Source organism: Toxotes jaculatrix, chromosome 19 (assembly GCF_017976425.1).
Source record: "Toxotes jaculatrix isolate fToxJac2 chromosome 19, fToxJac2.pri, whole genome shotgun sequence".
In the NCBI taxonomy this organism is placed as follows: domain Eukaryota; kingdom Metazoa; phylum Chordata; class Actinopteri; family Toxotidae; genus Toxotes; species Toxotes jaculatrix.
The window spans coordinates 3,694,890-3,716,930 of NC_054412.1; the positions used below are offsets into that span (position 1 = coordinate 3,694,890).

The following is a 22,041-nucleotide window of genomic DNA, read 5'->3' on the forward strand; positions in this document are numbered from 1 at the left end:
TGCCATCATAATTACAAGCCTGTTGTTGCCATGGTTCTCATTTTATTCCTTTCTAAACAAGGATGGTGAAGAATGAGGATTCAAAAAGTCATCTGAGATCACGCTATTGCTTCATCCAATTGTAAGCCTGTCACTAAAAGCAGAATTAAACCGTCACCAACATTAAACCAACATCACATATATCTGCCCTACACTGGCCTTTTATTGAACGCTGGATATTGGCTAGTGATGCCATCCACCTCGGGTGTGATGGAGGTTCCTCTCTGACCACAGCAACATTAAAACTGTGAAATCTGTGAAACCGTATTTCTTTACGGTAGCACTGTTTTGTTAAATATCATTAAGATAAAGGAGAAATACAATGCATGCTGGGAAGTATGCTAATAAACTAACAATACTTCTAATCAATTTAATGAGGTAAGTAAAAAAAAAAAAATCAGTTGCACAAAACAATCCTTAATTGCAGTCTTACTTGTAACAATAAACTTCTAAGATCTACAAACAGCAAATAACAGCTTTGAATCTTGGCTCTGAGCAGAAATAAAATGTCTGCTGACTTCAAACACACAGCCTAGAAACATCTGTTTCAAATATCAAAAAACAATACTGAATTAATTTGTCTTTGATAATTACTCTACCATCAAGACAGCACCCTTAAGCAAGTAAAGATCAATTATGTTGGCATGATTGAATGAGGAACGACTCTTCATTGTTTCTTCTTTTTCTTCGGGGTAAAGAGTGTGCTCAGGACCAGATTAATTGCTCCAGGTGTTAATTTGCTGCCCGCCCCCTGAACGCCACGTGTCTCCATTGATTAAAATTAGCCTGTGTTCTGTAGCTGCACTCTGTTCATTTAACAGGGTAATTGATGGGGCCGCTTGTCTTGTCCTCTGTCCTCCATTCCTTTGTATCCTTCCTTTCCGTTTTTTCTCTTTCCTTCTCTCCTAAACACTCCTGTTTGCCAGTGGCCTTGCTCCTAAATCATGCTGTTTGCAAGCTGTCTCCTCAGGCAAGCGTGTGTGTGGATGTGTGTGCTCGTGTTTTTGTGTATGCTCTCTGCACATACTGCTCCGAGTACCCATTTCACACGCTAACATTACTGCCTGCCAGTATTTTTTGTTTGGTTTATTAATCCCAACTGTTATATAGGTCAATATAACAGGTTACAAATAGGAAAATATTAGGGTGGCGGTGCTGCCATTTTTTTTCATGTGCCCTTTTCAGATCTGAACACCAGCTGTTTGGAAGCATCACTGCCTTCATTTGTTGTTGTTTGTGTCAATTATTTTTTTTTATAGTCACCAACTACACCTGCTGCTATCGGTTGTTTTCCGTTTCATGTCAATGAGCACTTTAAACCAAGACAGTATAACAGCAGAGCAAGATTAAAACGGGCAGCTCTTAGTGTGAAGACAGGACCCACATTCAGTCCATTACAGTTAACTTAGCAGGCCCATCTATCAGCAGGTCTGACCACATAGAAAACCCCGAGCATTTCCCTGAACCCCAGACAGCTCGGCAGCAGTGTGATTAATGAAGCAGGCCATGATGCCAGTGCATCAAACAGACGTGGAAAATGTCTGACTGGGTCCGCAACATGCTGAGCTCTGACATATTGTGTCAGTCAGCAAGTGTTTTTTCTTTATATGCTGCCACCGTTGACGTCACATGTTTAGGGCTAAGAAACTAAAAATCAGATGATTAAAGATGTTAAGGCTGATAAAATCACAAACTCTACGCTCCTGCATAAAGTCAAACACGCTACACAACCACCCTGACCTCCACACCCTTTCTATCGATCTGCCTCACTACATAGAGAATACACTACCTCCTACATTGGCACTGCTCATTGGCACTGGTCATAAAACATGAGCTAACTAACTGTCTACCAAAATCATATTCTAAATCATTTTTTAATCAAATCTGGAGGCAAAATTTGATTCTAATTAGCAGAGTCAAGTTTCATTTCATAACTTTACACAGTTGTTCAAGAGGTCTGAGATGCTGCGAATGTAAACTAATTGGCCTATGCTCAGCTGCTGTTCACAGGAAATTCTTCTCTACTTCAGACTTGTTGTTTCAGTAGCTGGCTGAGATCTCCCGCGGTGGCTCCACACTGGCCCGGCACCATGTTGAATGACCCTAAATATACCTAACCAAGCTCAAATTTAGCCTTGATAGATTCTTCTCAAGCTCATCTCGCAGCTAAAAGTGAGCTTGTGAGCTGTCTGTCTTTGTGCGGCAAAGTCTACTTCTTACATCACTTTCCTGATGAAACCAAAAGAATTGGTATCTCATTCTCTCTGATGTCAACAATGTCAGAAAGATGTTCCCACTCTTGTTCACAAGAAAGAGATCCAGATTTGGGAAAAAAAACAGCTGCATTTTTCATTTATATTGTATTAAACTCAATAATACATCAACCACAAGTGCAAACCAAAGATATACCTCTGATCTCACAAACTATGAAGCAATAAGTCAACAAAAAAACACCAAAGCATGTGCAGTGCATTTCAGATTCATTTTAGAATAAATTAATAAACTTTACTGAATAACACCAGCGTGCATCCACCAGGTCAAACTGTAAAATTAGTGACAAATATTTGAGCAACAGGTAGGCGTGTTATCAAGCTATAGCGGTTTTAGACATTTTTATAAACGGCTGGAAATGGGCTTCCAGTCAAAGAGTAGACACAATGCAGGTGACTGTGTGAAAAAGAAGGGAAGTATCAAAGAGGGTGTGGCGACTACAATGAGGAGTAAAGAAGCTTATGGTGGGAAGAGGAGGAGAGTGACAGAGATTAGACCAGAGGGCAGACGACACAGAATGGAGAGCTTGTGGAGGAAAGAGTGGAGTGAATGAAGTGAGGGCCAGCACATTAGTCACACTTCCAGTGAGCCATAGCGACACACAGTTAGTGCTGTGACATGCACTCGGTTAGGGCAACAGTCACCTGCGGGAGAAACCACTACTGCAGCAGAGAAAAGGTTTAACACTGTGTAGGGAGAATGGTCCTTCTTTAGTGATCATAATCTGAATCTAAGACTCAGACTTGGCCAGCGAAGACTGTAGTAAAGCCACGGCAAGAAACCCAGAGTTTCAGCTCATGATTTGTACGGAAAACAGTTTATTGCACAGACATCAGCCCCAGCAGGCTGCATTGTGTTTGTATACATGAGCTCTGTCAAAGACAAATTTCCACTGCCCGAAAAAAATGGGACTAAAAAGAGTCTGAATCTGATCTCTCAGGGTGTTTGTCATTCCAAAATGAGGAGCACATAAGGCCTGTTGCTAAATATTTTAAGCCACAACTCAGCACACAAAAAGTTTTCCTCTATCCACGAGAGAACGCAAGATGTTTTATGTAGTTCTGCTTCTTGATTCCTTTCTCTGCAGAACAGCCAGTCGGGCTGTTACTTCTTAACACCATCAAGTTCAAACAAACCAGAGCTAGAACGTAATGTGTTCAAATGGACTCAAATGCAACTAAATTCTAACACTGACATGGTTCTAATGGTCTGTGGTGTCTCAGCTGCTTCACTGTGAGTAGCAAGCTAACAGTCACTGCAATTCATACATGCCCCCTGCATGATCTTTTTTCCCATGTCCAAATTTGTCTTGGCATTCTAACTTGGACACTTTTCATTCTGATAAATATGCTGAAATTAAGTTATTATTCTGAGCAAGATAGGATATTCAAAACACTACCATCACAAAGGAGAGTTTAGAGTTGCAGTTAAGGGATCACTACTAAGTTTGTCTAGAGTCATTAACTTACAACCATTATAAAGTACAAACCTAAAGTTCCAAAAAAAAACAGATGGTAATTTTGATTTTCACATCTTTGACATGGACCAGCTGTGTTTTTGTAATAACTTAATTTCTACAATTAAGGGACAAAACTCTACAAGCAATGTCCGTGAATTCCAAATTTTACGCACAGGGGTTTTAAGCAGGTGAGTCCAGAGGATTTGTTCACCTGTAGCATCCACTGAACATCCAGGTGGCTTAGCTGTGCATTTAGCTTCAGGCTAACGACAGTATGAGCCATAAGCCAAGCTGGCAGTATATTAAAGTATTTAAGGACAGTGCTGAGTAAAACATAAAAATTACATCATCTCGCCTTGAGCAGGATAATGCTATATGCAGACTTTGGTAAGTCTTTGAGTTGCATATAAATATATATTTGTCAGTGTGTGTGTGTGTGTGTGTGTGTGTGTGTGTGTGTGTATGTGTGTGTTTGTGTGCCACAGGCTTTGCTGGCAGAGTCTCTGATCTTTGATATGCCTGCCATTCACCAGGGAAGAACTTTAATATTCCAACAGCAGCACCAAGACACACACACACAGAGAGACACACACACACACACACACACACCGTCATGTACACAAACAGTTGGTGGTGGGTGGCCTGTTCATATGCTGCCTCCAGCTTCAACAGTGATGGAGCCCCACAGGGCCAGACGGGGAGAGAATCACATTCTCTGGAAACACACTGGCAAACAGAAATCAGTCTCTCTGCACCACATTTATAAGCAATTCACTCGCTTTTATTACACTTAAAAACCGTGCTGTGTTTCAACTTAAAATGTTCACTGCAACTGGAACTGACTGTACTCTCGTCTTACTGGAACAAGCCTCCTCATGTGACACCGTGAAATTGTTTTTCAGGGAATTGTCACCTCTTTTATGTCCTTGGTTCACAGACAATGATGTGTTCCGTTGAGGTGTTTGCATGAAGTCAGTTTATTGAGACATTTATGGAGATTAATGGCACAAAGTCCTATACTGTAAAGCATTTGACTGTGCATTCAGGGGGCAGGCAGCATTCAGATTCAGATTTGTTAGCAGGATACTTCGGTTGGTTTTAGTCTCTTCAGGGAATTTGCTGATAACAATAAGATTATTCAGATTTAGAATAGAGCCTTTCTGGTCTATTTTTTTTTCTGTCCCTCAACAAATGATATTCATTGCGTCTTCTAATTCAATGCTGAAAATCTGACCACTAAACTCTTTCATCACTGGTACACCCTTTTGTCCTGATTAGTGAATATTAAAATCAACCATCTCATCACCAAATAAGAAGGAATGGCCAAGCTCTCCAACCTATCCCCTGGCAAGTAAAATCAATATCAAAGAAATGAATCTGGGCAAAAAATCCTGATTGATTGGGCTGCAGTAAACATACACACAGACAAACATCTGCACAAACACACACTACATTCACACGGCCACCACATACACACCTGCTCAGAGGCTTGACTAGCAAACAAGGGGTAATGCAAGTAATGCAATATGTCAGACAGGCAGCTCACAAGGTGACGGAGAATGACAACTGAGTTGTTGGAACTTAGGAGCGTCAAAGGACAACAAGAGAGTTGAATATCTGAAATGTTTATCTCACAGTTCAAACTGCTTGGACACAGTGAGTTTCTTTACTTATCTTAATTGAACTGTGTTAGATTTCAGCTGATACCTGAGCTGAGCTGTTTCATGTTGGCTCTGTGCACTGTCGTTCATTAGCATCTTTATTTTAGCTGCTACAGGAGAAATTTTAATAATGCCGACCCTCTGCTAACTGCAAGCCTGTCTCACGATGAAGCTAAATGCCTTTACATTTGCATGTTTGCTTGTATTTGCATGACAGTGTTAAGAGTACAAGAATCTCCATCTCTGTATTTATTTTTATCTTAGTCTAATACAAAGTCTCTGTACATTCGTCTGCATCTGGATAGACCTTAGTGCATCTCTGTCTTGGTGTGTGTGTATATGTATGTATGTTCTTGTATTTCTATTTTTGTGAGGACCAATATGTGTTTTAGACCTTGGGTGTAAGGAAATTTCTGGAAAACAAAAAAAAGAAAATGTAGGCCTGACCTCAGTTCTTTAAAGGCCTGTCTGAGGCTTAAGACCTGGATTTAGATTTGATGTAATAATCAGGTTTGGGTCAATTTTAAGATTCAATGTCGAGGCTTTTACGAAATAGAATTACTTCAGTAACGGGCTTCACAAATACAGAAGTGCAAAAATGTGTGTTTGCCTGTGTGTGTGTGTGTGTGTCTGTGTGTGTGTTTTTCATTTGGCCTGCCGCCAGCAGTTCACTCAGCTGGTCTGAAGTGAAACAAGGAGACAAGCGGAGCGTGCTGGTGGCAACATTCAGCTGTCACTCTCAATATCCCAGCCACACACAAACAACACACACACACACACACACACACTCATTTGCACACACTCTGAGAACTGCTCTCGTATTTCTCACACACAATGGCCTGCCTAATTAGGGTTGTAATGTGAACAAAGGCAGCGGTCCTATCTGCCACAGCAGACCTCTGAGCACTCAAGTTCAGACAGGAAACCTCTTAGTGAAGTCATGTGGGGCCCTTCATTTGTCTCTCTGTCTCTCACACACTCGTGCAAGTGCAGATGGTTTAACAACACACAGGAAAAAGATGGGTACTAACTGGGACCTGAGGCTGACGTCACCCGTCGTGTGTCACGGCCCGTTCACACACAGACATGTCACTCAGGATTGATGCCTCTGAACTGAACATTTATTTAAATGAAAGATGAAACTCGCAGCTTTCTGATGGGGTGGGGTGGCACTGCATTTTTTTTTTTTACGCACAGCAAACTCATCACAGAAGAGTCCAGACCGGGGTTCAAACCTGGAACCCAGTGCTAACCACTGCACCCCGTGCCAGCTATTCTTAAGACATTTTATATTGAGTGACATTTGTACTGTCACCCACCTCCCATGGTGCATTAACTTTCATAGACTCCTAATGGTGAAGGGATGGAAATATCCTTCAGTAACTTCAGTACAGTAGCTTATTAATGTGTTTTGTCTAGTAGCAGCTTGTGTGTCTGTGGATGCCAGAAAATGATTCTCAGTGCAATCTACTGCTTTGTTTACTTGATATAAAATGTTCCCACACCCCTCTGTAGAATGGAAAACTGAACGAGTTTCTAATAAACCAGTGGGATGGGCTTGGTTAACTCTTTGGCTCACACACATATAGTCAGGAAAACACACACACATACACATACACACACACACACACACACACACACAAAAATCAGTCTCCCGCTCTCTCTCTGACACACACACACACACACTCACAGGCGCGTCCCTGTCCTCCTGCCAGTAATGAAGCAGATAATAAGCTGCTTCACGCTCTGCTGTAGCAAAACCAAAATCAAAACACTGTTGATTTAAGAATCAAAATGCGTACACTCATGGGTTTTTCATCTTCCATGCTCTGTGGAAATGATGAGGTAGAGCTTCAGTGTGTGTGTGTGTGTGTGTGTGTTCAAGCTGTATATCAAAAGCCTGAGGAGCAGGCAGTGGGTTTGCTTGGCGGCGTTGAGAATCCATTCCTCGTGCCTCCCACCTCATTTCAGCTCTCCGTATTTTCAAGAAATGATTCTCTGACTTTGACACTGATGTCGTCACTGAAAGAGTTTCTTTTTTTGGGGGGGAAATTTTCTGAAGTTGTCAAAGAAAGAAAGAGAAGAAAACAAACCATGCAAACATTCTGATACTGGAAGGCGACCAAAAACCTGCAGAAATTAAGTATAAATGAAAGCAGTGACTACGTCAGGGACTTAAAGAGAAAACATAAACAAGCTGAATGCAAATGGAAAAAGGACAGATTGTATGCTATTTGTTTTTTTTGAAAGAAATCATGTCCATCTACCAAATTGCTGTTAAAGATCCTTCTATTTTTTAGGCATAATTTCAGCAAAGTGTCATAACCCTAAAGTCCGTTTTTTAAACAATCAATTCTCTAATCAACCTGCCATCTGGTCCACATATTGAAGCTTCCCTCATTATTCGTGAACAGTTTTTATCCTTTTTCACAAACAAAATTAATGATACCAGACTCCAGATCTGTCACGCCACTGGTGACCACTCTCCACATTATGATCCAAGCAAATTAGAGGCTGTTTGCAACTTAAAGGACAAAGTCCAACTACTTCCACATATGTTTGTTTCTCATGTACAAATGCAACATCAATGACCACATTCTCCTCTTGGGGGAGCTTATACACTGTATGAATTCATAGCAATGTTAAACAGTAGGCCTATTTATATGACATTCATCAACAACTAACTGTTGACCGACAGACAAGTTTCGATATGCTTTGTGTATTTACGTTCCAACTGATCACAACTCTTTGCATTAAACACACTTCATAGAAACATTTGAAATATATCTGGAAAGGTATGCCTTCCTTTTTGGATGAGTCTGAACTGGAAAATATGTGTAAACATTCAGGACACATGTTTGCTGTTCTCCCATGTTTGACATATCTTTTGATTTTGTCTCCGATGTGGATGTCAATCTTTTTAAAAAGAAAAGAATTCCCTCTCTTCTTGTACCTGCTCTTCTCTCAGGTACAAGAAGAGAGGGAATTCTGCTCTCAGAAAAACCTTAGAGCAGCATGCTTTAACATGAGCCATGAAAAATGTCTAATGTGTGTTTCTGTTGGATCTACAGTAAGTGCTTGTCATTGGCCTGGCAGCCCTTCAAGCCTGCACGAACACATATATAAATATACATATACTGCATGCTTTCCACACATCTCAGTGATATGACTATTTGATGGGGTTCGTGGGGTTTTATTACACTAACAAGGTTTCTTGAGACAGTTACATCATTTCTATAAATGCTCCAATCTCCTGTGTTCCTTGCTGAAAATGCTTTGATATAAAAATCGACTGTGCTTTAATAGACTACTGTGGTGCAATAAAAAATATTAAACCTTGCCCAAAGTCTCGTTTTGAAATCTCTCTGAGTCATAACAGTAAATATGTGCATTTTCACTGAAGTACACCGCACGATGTCATGGCCGTTCTCATTCTCATAAATACTGGTTTCTAAATGGTTTGACTCCCTTTTGTGTGTACATAAAGCAAGTTAAGCCCTGTGACAAGCGGAAGAGAAGCGTGGAACAAGCCAATGAGGAAGTACAGTCTAAAGAAAGTACGTGCAAAGACCACCACCTATAAAAAAGTCAGTAATCGTCAGAAACGGATTATGAGCTGTAGCTTCTACAACATCAGAATAACCTGAGGGACCCATATCAACAGGAAAGCCTCTAAACATTCACAGCACTGTAATGCTCACACCATCTATGCTTGCAGAGCTGTGTATTAATCCTTTAACAAAACAAGCACGGGGGGCTTGTTTTAAAAGACAAAAAGTACATAAAGGAACATTATTAAAAACATATAACACCTGATATAGGACACTGGAATGTCCTGGTTTAGAGACACATTTAGTCGATGATTTGTCAGAGTTTGTTTCTTCTCCATGAGACCATCTGTTTCAACACAAACACACACACACACACACAGTCTATTCTAGTGTGACCAACAAGAAATACTGTCATGAGCAAGATGTTCTGGTTAAAGATATGACAATAACATAGCTAATTCTATGAGCTGATGCTAAATGAAAAACATTTTAACTTGTTAGTACTATATATTGTAGCGCATATTCCATAATATCAAATTCAATTTAATGTTCCCAAAAGACACAGACTAAAAAACTATGCCAGAGGTCAAAACAAGCTGAAAATGTGCTTCAGTTTGTATCTAACTGGAGCTCACTCATTATCTTCGGAGCAACAAAAAGCCCTGATCCTCAGACTTTTCCCCACTCCAAATCACACATACAATTAGAAAGGATTTAGTTGAAATTGTGATTAACTTTTTAGCTCCATGATGCGTACTCGCACATTCTGGCATCACAAAATACTGTGTACAATCCACTAACAATCAGGATTAAGAGGCAGTTTGTCCCTACATACTGTAACCAACACTTTTAATTGGCATCATCCAAAAATCCTGAGTTTAGTCACCACAGAAAAACCTTACCAGCATTTGGTATTGGTGGTCGGTCAGTTAAGACCCGCAGCCACTTCTGCCATGTCATGTCTATCTTTAAAATGAAATGAATGACTCCAAATTATCAAAATAAAAATCTTTATATGTCTTCAATCGGAGCCACTGACAGCAGTGAAGTTCCTGTATTGAATGTCACATCCTGTTTTCCTAGACGCTTGTGTCATTATTCACTTCCAGTATGTTGCTGGAAGGGTTACTCGAGTCTGGCTGCATTAACCCAGGAGTGTATGTGTGTGCATATGTTTTGCGCCACTCGTCAGTCTCTAGTGAGGGTTTAAAGAGGGATTGAATTAGAGGAAGGATAGCTTTCAAGTAGGGATTAGGCTAAAGCTGGGTCTCTCAGGGTCATTATTCAATAGCCAGTGAGTGGCATCAGGACCCCTAAAACCCAGCAGAGAGCAGGCTGAGAGTGGCTATTCCATCAGTAATCAAAGGAAGAGAGCTGATGAGTGAGTGAGTGAGTGTGTGTGTGTGTGTGTGTGTGTGTGTGTGTTGAATACTGCATTGTTATGGAATAGTTGGGTATAATAACAGCAACTTTGAAAAACGTTCTTTGGGTGACAGAAATCATGTGTCTCTAGTCTGTCGGTTCCAGGTCTAGTTTGGTGATGAGGTTGGACCAAACATATGTTCAGATACAGTCTACAGCATAAATGACTACACCCTCTCTCAAACCTACCAAATCCAGTGATTTCTTTTTACAAGTTGTATTTGGGGTTCCTCGATGATATAATGTTCCTGCAAATCAGTTGCCAATGATACATGACAACACTAAACAGGAAAAAATGATTTTCTTGTCAAAATTATGAAAAGGTCAAATTAGTACATCATCCTGAAAGTCACAAAAACACTTAATAAAATGTTGGTGGTGCTATTTTGGTGCTTGTTAAGGGAAACTGGTCACCAGATGAGTCTGCTGAACCATCCCACTCTAACAGGTGTAACTGACTGACAATTAAAAGTGCTATTCAACCCACTGGATCACTCACAGACTTAATGCTGACAACGCTGCTGAGGCCAAAGCACAAGGCCCATTTTTACAAAGGTGAAGACTTTGAGGAATCTTTTGGAAAGACGAATAAGTGCTGAAGGTGTCAGGAAACTGTACTTCATTGATGGCATCATGAATTCACAGATTTACTGGAACATCTAGAAAATTCTCCACCACCACAGATATTGCACAATATTCTTATTTTGTCTTATTTTATTTGTCTCATCTAATCTTGTCTCGTCTCATCTTATCATCTCGTTATCATCTTATGGCGCCTATTGCTTCATGTTGCTTCTCGTCTGTTCAAGCCATTGCACAGTAGTTCTTTACCAATTTAGCTGTGGTTTTGATGCCTTTTTTTTTTCTCATGCAAACAGAAATTGGCTGATGCTGACTCATGTTCCACTGTGCTGGCTTCTTCACACACCAAAAAACCTGGTGGAACAGCGAGGAACACGATCTTCAAGCTTTTTGTAACAGCAAAATACACCTCATGTGATACAGAACAAAAAAAAACTACAGAACAGAGGTGGACAGAAGGATTAAGGAAGGAAAGAATAAAACAAAGAGAACTGCAGAGAACTGAAGATGGTTGAGTGCATGTGTTTTAGCTGATGCTGTGAATTTGCGTCCTTCTGAGATTTTTAGTGCTACAGTGCCACTTCACTGAGCCAGCAGAGAGGGGCTTACAGTAGGATCAAACACAAACCCTCAGCTCGTGGCTCCTTATTGCCTGTTGGTTTGTCAGGATCATCCTGAGATGCTGGTTTCTTGGTATTCCCACTCACATGTAGACCTCAAAAATCTCACTGTAACACCATAGGAAACAGTTTAGAGAGCTGCCAGGAGTCAGGCCATATGGAGGTGCAGCTGTACATCATCTTGCAAACTACATTTCTATTTTTTCCGCACACATGGTTTGATCCTTGTGTGGTCACATGGAGAGTTTTTACTAGAAAATGTCTCCATTAAGCAAAATATGCTGTATTAGCATGGGCCATTTATAGCTCAGATACTGAAATGTGGTCAGCAGAAATCTTTCATCCTACGCAATTAGCTTCCCTATGTGTAGCTCAATTCGGGCCAGCTGAGCATGGAAACGTTTCATCTTTCATCATACAACTTGTTAATCCTAAAATGCACAGAGAACATCCACTTAGGATCTGACGTACACACATGCCTGCTTGTAAGCCTTCTTCATTCTTGATGCCACTGCACTGTGCATGCTAGTTTCTTTGTGCTGCACTGTTCCACTCTGCAGGCCAGGCAGGCAGTAATTTCACATAAACTCTGTGAAATTGTTTCCGAGTGCAAACTTTTAACTGGAGGTCTAAGGATGAAACTACAGCGTCCGAAGTGAGATGAGATAATCACATAAAAAATAAAGTAAGATATTGTTAAATGCAAGCAAATTGCTTGTAAGTATATTTGTCACATTAACATTTCATTCAAGTTTTTTGCTGTATTTTGAATTGTATTTGATGTTTTAAATACCAGGTAACTCTCAAAAAAAATCCTCAACCATGCAACCAAACATTATCGGCCTGCTTAGAATAAGTAGAGGTTTAGGAGATCTAGCAGCAGTAGCCACCGTGGCTGAACAGAGACACAAACACAAACTGAAGAACCCCCGATTCAAAGAAAAAACACCTGCCACCTGCTTGATTGACAAGTGACCTCTGGAAAGAGCAGGACAAAAACCTAGCGGTGATTAACAGCAAAGGTGGAGGAAGACTGAAATCGCACCAATGTTGTGAAATGGTATAAGTTTCAAAAGGCCAAAAAGAACTAACAACCATTTCCTTATTTTTGTTCTCTGTGAATTTTTGCAGAAGGTTCCTCTAAGTGGCACAAGAAGAGGAAACAGGACATGGGGAAGTGATAAGATAATAATCAAGCTGCTAACACCGATACAGCAGAGACTTTGCACTGTCATTGCCCATCTCGGAACAAAGATACTGTACAAAACAAGTAACAAAAACTGAACAGAAATTTCTTCTAAACTATCCCCACAAATTCATCTAAGAACTATGAAACAAACAACACAAAATTTCTATATGTATATATACACGTTGAAAATCAAAAGTTATTTATGATGATAAGAAAGAGAGTGATATAATCTAAGAAAACAACCATTTTAAAGTATCAGGAAAACATTCCATCCTAACAGGTAGTAATCTGATACACAATGCACAGAGTGGAAGCAGCTGGGGTTTAACAGCTTCAACCGCGGGGAGCAGAGCATACAACCAACCCTTGACGCCCCGAGAAGGTTAACCAGGCCATGATGAACACTTACTTTACAGATCAGTCAGTCAACTTAATCATGAGTCATCACCTTCTTTGTACCCACTGAATTTCATAATCAAGAAAAAGTATATAGAGGTGTCTTGATTGTGAAAACAGAGTGAATATTAGGTATCTACAGTACTGTCTATGTAAGGTGATCACATAATGACATTTTGGCAATTTTCTCTTTTAATGTCAAGTATAAGGATAAATGGAGTCAGAGAAAATATTCCATTTGCAATAGACAAAGCAACCATAAACCATTTCGGCAGCACATACATCACATAGAAATGACTTCAATGTGTTCCGCAAGGCTCTATGCTAGGATCAGTTGTTTTCACTCTAATATTAATAATACCAATCTGTAAATACATGTAAATTCCAACTTTATGCAGATGACATTATTTTATACTGTTGTGCTGCGTAATTAGTGACTAATCTCTACAAATTTTATTTGTCAATTAACTTTATCTCTAGTGATCATTAAACAACTCGGGCAACTCTGAAATATAAACATGAGGAAGTGCTGGGAGGAATGAGGCCTGTTTAAACTGACTTTGGTTTTGTGATTGAGATAAGATCAGTTGCCTACCCCTCCCCAGCACAATAAGAGCCTATGTTTGCTCTTCCTGTAATAATAATAAATATTACATGATGACTATTGATTCAGCCCTGTATATATAGAAGGAGGCACATCTGGCAATCGGCAGAAAACAGATATCAACGGCGAATTTTTCAGTTCTCACATTGTTCTGAGCACCAGTGGAGAGGTAAGAGCTAATGTTTTAAATTAGTCTCATGTAGACCGAGAGGAAGAATTTGGTAAATGTGCTGAGATATGTAACTGTATTATAAGACCATTCTGTTTTGTTTTGGGCCTTTTGTTTTTTTTATAGGATGAAGTGTACTGTGGTCTTCCTTGTGTTGTCCATGGTTGTCCTCATGGCTGAACCTGGAGAGTGTATTCTGGGAATGCTTTTCCATGGAGCTGTTCATGGTACAGTCAATCAATGGGATTTTTAACTAGCAAATAAAAGTAATAAGTAACAAGAAAATTACATGTGATAAAAATAGCAATAATTTTGGCCAAACAGAATGGGATCAGTTTACTTTAGAGACCGCACAATCGTCACGTTCTTAATCTTTATAATTACAACATACCATCCACGTCATAATTACAAATCAAAAAGGCCATTCATGATCTTCCAATGTAGGTGACATAATATGGATGCTTGAATTTAAAAGACAGGTCTGGTAATAATTAACATTTTTCCTATTGTCAACAAATACCTTGAAAAGACAAAACAATCTACTAACAAGTATTGCATGTCTCATTTACCACTATACCCCACCCTGTTGCTGCAAATATTAAATAGAACACCCAAATTGTGGCTAAAAATGGTCCCCGACAAATGCCAGAGTTATTGCTGCTTGAGGTATATATATATTTTTTTTTTTTAACTATGGTGCACAGTTGTTTTGGGAAATGACTTTGCTCTTTTCAAAAACTAAACTTTATGACCCTTGTTTATAGATTTAGATCTGTCAATGGAAAAAAAAAAAGGGTTTTGGTCAAAGAGCCACTGCTGAGGCAGGGAAGTTGAAGAGACCTGACAAACAGATGAGAGTTTGTTTTTCTTTAGGATTCCTTCAGTTGTCCAAAACGTGGAATATCTTGAGCCTTATTCTTAAATACTAACAATGTAGTGTTCAGCATAGGCAAGTACTTACAAGTATACATAGTGATGATCAGAATATATTAACCTTTACATATGTGTTAATACTGAATTACCTAATCTAACTGTATTCCAAAGAATATTGTTCTGATAATGTATTGACTGATGTATGATGTGATGTGATCGATTTAAATTAAAAATAATTTTTGTTTGTTTTTTTTTTAGTTGGCAAGTTGATCCATGGGTAAGACCTTACGCTTCTACCATAATTAAATACTATATATACATACATACGATCCCATATTATAACTGTTATCAGTACCATGATTATTATTATTCATATTATTGACAACTTCTCTTGTCATGCTGACTCTTCTCTCCCTCTACCAGACTTATCCATGGGGGCAAGTACAACGAGAAGCAAGATCAGTTGGAACAGCTGGACAAACGTTCAGTCGATTACAACCCAGGGCGACCTGGTTTCGACTAAAGAGGCCACGCTTAAGAATTTTTTGAATGACAAGAAATGCTTCTTGCTTTTAAGCCCAAGAAAATAAGTACTGACCTAGAAGGGCAACCATCACTGAAAATATATTTCTGCTTTCACCTATTGTTTTTGGAACATTTGAAATAATTTTGGAAAATGGAGACATCTTGAAATAAATCAGCATTATGACATGTCAAAACATTTGTCCGTGTCTTGTTTAAAAATGGCATTTGACGATGACGAGTTTTATTTTTCACAATAATCTCACAAAATCCTTTGTCACAAAATCTATTGTCCCTCAAGTTGTTCTCAACTGGGGAAATTAGTCTCTGCATTTTACCCACCCCAAGTGAACGAAGCACACACACTTAAAATATCAACTGAGTGTTTTGGAGACACATTATAAAATGAATTAAGTAACAGGGGAAGAAAGAAACAGAACATGCACCTTGTGTCATGCGCAAAAGGTGGTCACGTGTCTGAAAGTGCTACAACACCTGACAACCAATAAACAACACCGCTGGCCACTCCACACTTAAAACTCCTGGAGCCAACATTAGCTTCTCTGACTGAAAGCACAAATTGCTTCAGAGCGCTGAATCCTGAACGCCTCAATACAACATAAATGATCGATATAAAACTGGAGGAGTCTCACGACCAAAACCAAGTCTCATTAGTAATGGACCTGAGAAGATACCGAGCCGGGCACCTCCTGACAACATAGCTGAAGCATTAATTGTGCAAGCATCACTCAAATGTTGGGGTTGATAGAAGTGGATGTAATTTTAACTACTTTAGATACTGCTGCGTAGCTTAATCTATGATAACACCTAAATTATTTGTTGATTATATTTATAACTAATAATCTAAATCTTGAATGTAACTTGAAATTAACTACTGTCAAATAAATGTGCAGGCGTAAAAAGTGCTTTCTTCATCTATCAAATCTAGTAGAGTCGAAACATAAAGTAGCATAAAATGAAATAAATAAATTTGCACTTAAGTACATTACTTGAGTGAATGCACTCAATTATTTTCCATCACTGGAAGATACACAACATTTTGCAGCATAAAAATCTGCCTGTGTGTACAACTGTTTTTACACCTTGAAGTTTTGGAAGATGTTTACACACAAACAGAAATATATATCTGCACATACAATTGGGGTGAACAACTCGTGCAAACATGGATCTAACATGTAATTGCAAAGTCAATTTAAATATCCACAAATGTGGATTATGATTTACATGAAACACAAATGTATTAAAGAGGTGAAAAAGCAAAAGATTCAGAAAGATTTAAATTTTGTTTTTGTGGAAAATCAGTAAACCTGATGATCAAAGAGTGAACACTGGATAAAATAGCTTCAGTTTCCTCCTTAAGATTAATCAACATTTTAATGACATTGCACTACTGCAAAACACCTGACAGGAAATGACAAAATGACTTCAGCCACTGCTATAAAAAGAGACGTGTATGTACCTACACACACTTTCTGCTTGACTCTTTGACAGCTGCCTTTTGGCTCGATTCAATCAGCAGGAAAGGTGAGAAATAAATATTTAGTCCTCATTTACCTACACAGTATGTGTCCAAGACATTCATTAGAAACATATTAGAATTACTGTTAGTGTATATTTCATGTATAAAAGTGTGGCCTATGTGGTGTGTTTGGTTCTTGTTTTCAGGATGAAAGTCACTGCAGTGCTTCTTGTGCTGTCACTGGTCGTCCTCTTGGCTGAACCAGGAGATGCTTTCTTTCACCACATTTGGAACGGAATTAAACATGGTACTAATCACCTTTCATAGCAGACATTGTGACATGACACAGCTGCAAATGCACACGTGTTAATAATAACATACACACTACATACGGAAACATAATTTCTAAGAGACACTGTTACGACTGAAAAACATCCAAAATAAATAAAGGCTGTACTATTATAACTATTTTGGATATTTGTTATTATTATTATCATTATTATTACATTTATATTGTTTTTTATTATTTTTATTATGGCCTAACATTTTTAGGAATAGTCAGTCTTTGGTGTATTATTTACTCCGCACATTTATTACCGTGGACGAGTAATCACACCTGTCATAAAAATGCCTTATCAACCTATTGGTGTAATTTTAGACACTGATGCATTTGATTTAATATAAAAAGGGTTTTGTAGAAAAGCCAGTTTATGTTCCTCAAAGGTATAAAAAAAATAACTTTGGAAATGATATATTATTACACAACACTGTGCTTTGCTATGTAAATCTGTGAAGTCAAACTTGGTGTAATTGTTTGCTTCTCCTGTTTTATTCAGTTGGTAACTGGATCCACGGGTGAGGACCTTTTCTTACTGCTATCATTTCCACAAACACTTCAGCTACTACAGAAAATATTTTAAGTGATATAACGTATTATGTGTACGGCCTAAATCTTGTCAACCCTCTCTTCTCCCTTCAATAGATTGGTCACTGGGAGTCACGGCATGAAAGACCAGCAAGAGCAGTTTGACAAACGCCTTGACCAAGATCAGGCTAATTTTAACTAGACCTCCTGAATCTACAAAGGTTCACCTGAAGGAGCCTCTGTGAAGAAACATTTAAAGGCAGATCAACAGTTATGCTTCTTGTCTTCAAAAATTACAAAATGACAAAAAAAATTTAAAAAAATCTACTGAGAATATCCTATTGCATTGTTTTTTTTCCCTTTTTTCTTTAATTGAAATAAAACTGCATTTTAAAAATTCAAAACTTTCTCCCATTGTCTTTGACTGCACAATATTTACGTTGCAAGAACAACAAACTCTCCTGCATAGGCTTTAAATCTGCCAGTATAAGAGTATCACCAAAAAGCATTAACTACAAAATGTCAGTACACTGTAACAGAAGATCACTGTGAACAACACTGTGGTTTTATAAACATATATTCTGCAGTAATTGTGTATCTTCTGATGTACAGAAAGAGTTTTGTTGTGTAGCTGTAATACATATCAGTCACCAGTCGATTAATCAATCGATCCCTGGAAGCAGAGCCTATAACTGGCTGTAATATAACATGTATGTAGCATGGACATGTTGTAGTGCTTTCACATTATATCTCACCTCCCTGCTTTTTAATGACAGGAAAAGCCCTCCGGGGGATGTCGAACACTTTTTACCCATCAGTGCGATATATGACAGGGTTTTTCCTGCGTTCAAAATTGCATGGCGGCCGCCTCCAGCTAATTTTGTGCCGCCCCCAGCCAGAGCGATTGATATCGCTCAACACAGCGTAAAGCTCCAGCTGTTACGTATTTTAACTGCAGTTGCAGCGTTGCGCCACTATTGAGGCGCTATATCAACAGCAGTGCACCGGAAAGGCCTGAAGCAACTACCGAAGAAGAAACAGATCGACTCGTGTTTTTTCCAGTTTTGTTCCGTTAGTTGGTGCTATTGGCGTCCTGATTTTCCCTGGCGGATGGTACAAACAGGTAAATATCGCTTGTTTTTTTGCATCCAAGCATGTCGTGTTTATTTAAAAAAAAGTTTCCTCCGTGTCAGAGTAACGTTTATGATTTTATCACGCTTCATGTTTGTATCAGAATAAATACAAAAATACTTAATGCATGATGAATTGTTTTGTTTAAGGTGAAGACACCTCTGCGCAACAGACTGAAGGAGAGGCACTTGGATGTCTGTTGTAAGGTGGCCATTGATGGACCAGACCAGGAGGCCTTGGACTGCAAGGAGTGCATGAGGAGGTTCTACAGAATGAAAAAGAGGAGGCTGAAATGTTCTCTGTCTGGTTGCGAGATGTGTGGATAAAGTGTACTTTCAATTTAAACTTGGCACCTGATTTGTGTATGTATATAGTTTTAATAAATGAATGCTTTAACATGATAATAGTCATATTCTTATTGGAACTCTTAACTTAAAGTATGTTACCTGTAAAAAAAATTGAATTTACAGAATACATGCACGTCATGGCGCATGGTCAGGATGGTACCACCTCTGCCTCAATTTGAGCCAGGAAAAACCCTGTATGAGATACACAGAAATGTGCTTTCTGCAGCAAAAAAGCTAAAGATTATTTAGGTTGTATGAATAAAAATTAATGATGAAGGCAAAAGAGGGTGGCATCATTTAACTGATGTGGAATATCTTAGGGAGGTGGTCAGGATGGTGGGTGGTGGTGTACAAAGCATAAAACTCTTACACTGGAAACCATGGTTTGTGTACACTATTGTTTGTTTATCATGACTGTCTTTTTAACAGAATGTGATCCCGGAAACTATACAGACGTGTTTCACAATCTCTGTCTCAGTGATATGATAAAAAACCAAATTGCTGAGTCAGGATGACAGTGAGAGAACATGGCAAAATTTTAGACAAACCAGCTTTTAAGAAATGCAAGTAGCTTTGTACAGACCAGGGCGAACACTCTTTTATTAAAAATTAATATTTGCACATATGTTTTAGATTAAATTCCCGCTCCCACTGAGGGTACTGAGCAAAGGGCAGATTTGTATAAAGAGGTGGTAAACTGGCTGTATAACACTGCAAATTACTGTTAGAACCAACAGAAGCAAATGGCCAAATCATCAACCAAGAAAGTTGTTAATAATCAGACTGCAGCACATTTTGCCTCCCTTATTCACAACATCCACACGGTGACATTAATTATGACCACTAACATATCTGCAGACAACAGTGAAGTGCACGGTCGAGTCCAGACAATGCAGAAAGGGTGGAACAATAAATCAAGCATGTTTCATCCTTCCTCATTTGTTCTCTCTCCTTTACATGCAAAGCAAAACAAAACACAGTACTGCCAGAGGAAAAGTCAGAACACACGAAATTTGCATTCATTCTTGGCGGTGTGCAATGTTATTGAGTGAAATGCTGGAATTAGACCAAGCTTCTGGGTGTATGGGACTGAGTTATGTCAAATTTCAAAATCTTAAAGCTATGACTTGGGTCTGTGTGTAACCCACAATAAATTTGCGTGCAACAGTTATTGCACAAGCACTCCATATCTGCTGTGTTTTGGGCCTCAAACATTTTTTAGTCCCTGTCTGTAAGAGAAACCACCTGTTCTGCCTCCAGACCGACCCAACACCTGGTTCTGAAGGGGATACCTTTCTAAAAGGGTAGAGATCCAAAACAAGAATGTGAAGTATGATAAAAGGGGTCAACATCCGCCACATTCTTTCATCAAAATCCACTAACATTAAAAGTTGTATTTTTCTTAAACAAAACTTATAAGTCTTGTCAAATAATATAATCTCTGGATTAGTTCCACCCACACACTGGTTTGCATATTTCATTTGAATGCAGTCATGATTCTGACTGAAGGCAAATGGGCAAAAACTGTGTGGACTGATTTTTGGTTAAGATTAGATGAGACTACACTGAAGTGCTCGACGTGTGCAGACAGCAGAACATAAAATGAAACGTAAACTGGTACGATGACAACATACTGTGTTAAAACCACAGATTCATAGCAGATTCGCTGCCATATTGTGTGTTGTGTGGAAATATATTATGTCTGGATTACCTCCACTTTCATGTCTGTAAATTTAAATAAAATTCACAACAATCTTTATGTTTCTGTCTAATCACATAGTCGTGGCTTGAAAAGTAGAACTGTGAAGAGGAGATGAATGGATCATTTCAGACTTCTTGTTTAGATCAAGGTGTTATGACATGAACAAGAAGAATGGATTCAGCTTAACTCTACATAATAACAAGAGACTTGTATGTGCGAAGCACTTGGCTCAGAGACTTGTATCATCTATTGATCTCACACTGTTCACTTTGTTGTCTTTGCCTTTTCATCCACCTATATTCACTCGTATTCAAGACATCTTTGGGTTGTGAGCTGAGAACTGGCAGTCAGTATTGCATGTTGTGACCAACACCCTATGTTATATTTGAGAGAATGAACTAAAAACCCTGCCTCCTAGACATAAGGTTTCTATACGTTTTAAATGCAAATTATGACAATCATAATTGCAGCCATATAATAATGTTTTGTGTGTTATGGATTTCATTTACCTAAACGTAGTATGTGTGAAGAAGCTGGCACAGCCCTTGTTTTTCTTCGTCTCACCACAGGGGTGTCATTAGGTTGAGTCTGTGAATAATAAACTCTTCTTCTGCTTCCTTAAACTTTCTGGTCCCATGTACACAAAGGACTGGAATGAAAGCTATTTTTTAAACTGATAAACCTACTATAGTCTGGTAAAATGTTAGGGTTACGGTTAGGTCTTCCAGACAACTGGAAGAAGTTGTATGTACAATGTAATGCTGAAAACTAAAAGACTGAACAGACAAGAAATAAACTTGTTTTAGGTTGATCTCAAGATGGCTCTGCTCAAGTTAAACCCTTTTCCCTCGTTTTACAAGCTGTTAGCACACAGTGACTGACTGTTCAGACCCTCAAGACATTCATTTAACAAAGCACGAGCATGGAAACCACCATTTCGTTTTGGTATGTGAGGAACAAAACCATTTAAATGCATGTACACAAACAAAGGGCAGTGAAACTGACTCTTTAAAGTTAACTACAACACAATAGGCCTGATTTGCAGGATCTGTGACATAGATACATGACATTTGTTGGAAGTCAAACTTTAGACTAGTTCGACTTTTCTTATTTGTAACTTTTTCTTTGTAAACATTCTGCTGACTGCAGCATGATTTG

General features: G+C 38.8%; 2 protein-coding genes across 3 annotated transcripts in view; one reads left to right on the forward strand and one right to left on the reverse strand.

Annotated features, from left to right (window-relative positions):
* The window catches only part of LOC121199721 (exostosin-1), a 152,229-nt gene that overhangs the window by 49,248 nt on the left and 80,940 nt on the right, over positions 1 to 22,041 (reverse strand). The gene's annotated exons all lie outside the window — the stretch shown is intronic.
* LOC121199723 (pleurocidin-like peptide WF3) lies at positions 13,824 to 15,555 on the forward strand. Its single transcript, XM_041064634.1, has 4 exons — positions 13,824 to 13,963; positions 14,090 to 14,190; positions 15,095 to 15,113; positions 15,260 to 15,555. Exons 2-4 carry the CDS (start codon positions 14,091 to 14,093, stop codon positions 15,357 to 15,359), a joined length of 219 nt encoding a protein of 72 aa, XP_040920568.1. The 5' UTR covers positions 13,824 to 13,963; position 14,090; the 3' UTR covers positions 15,360 to 15,555.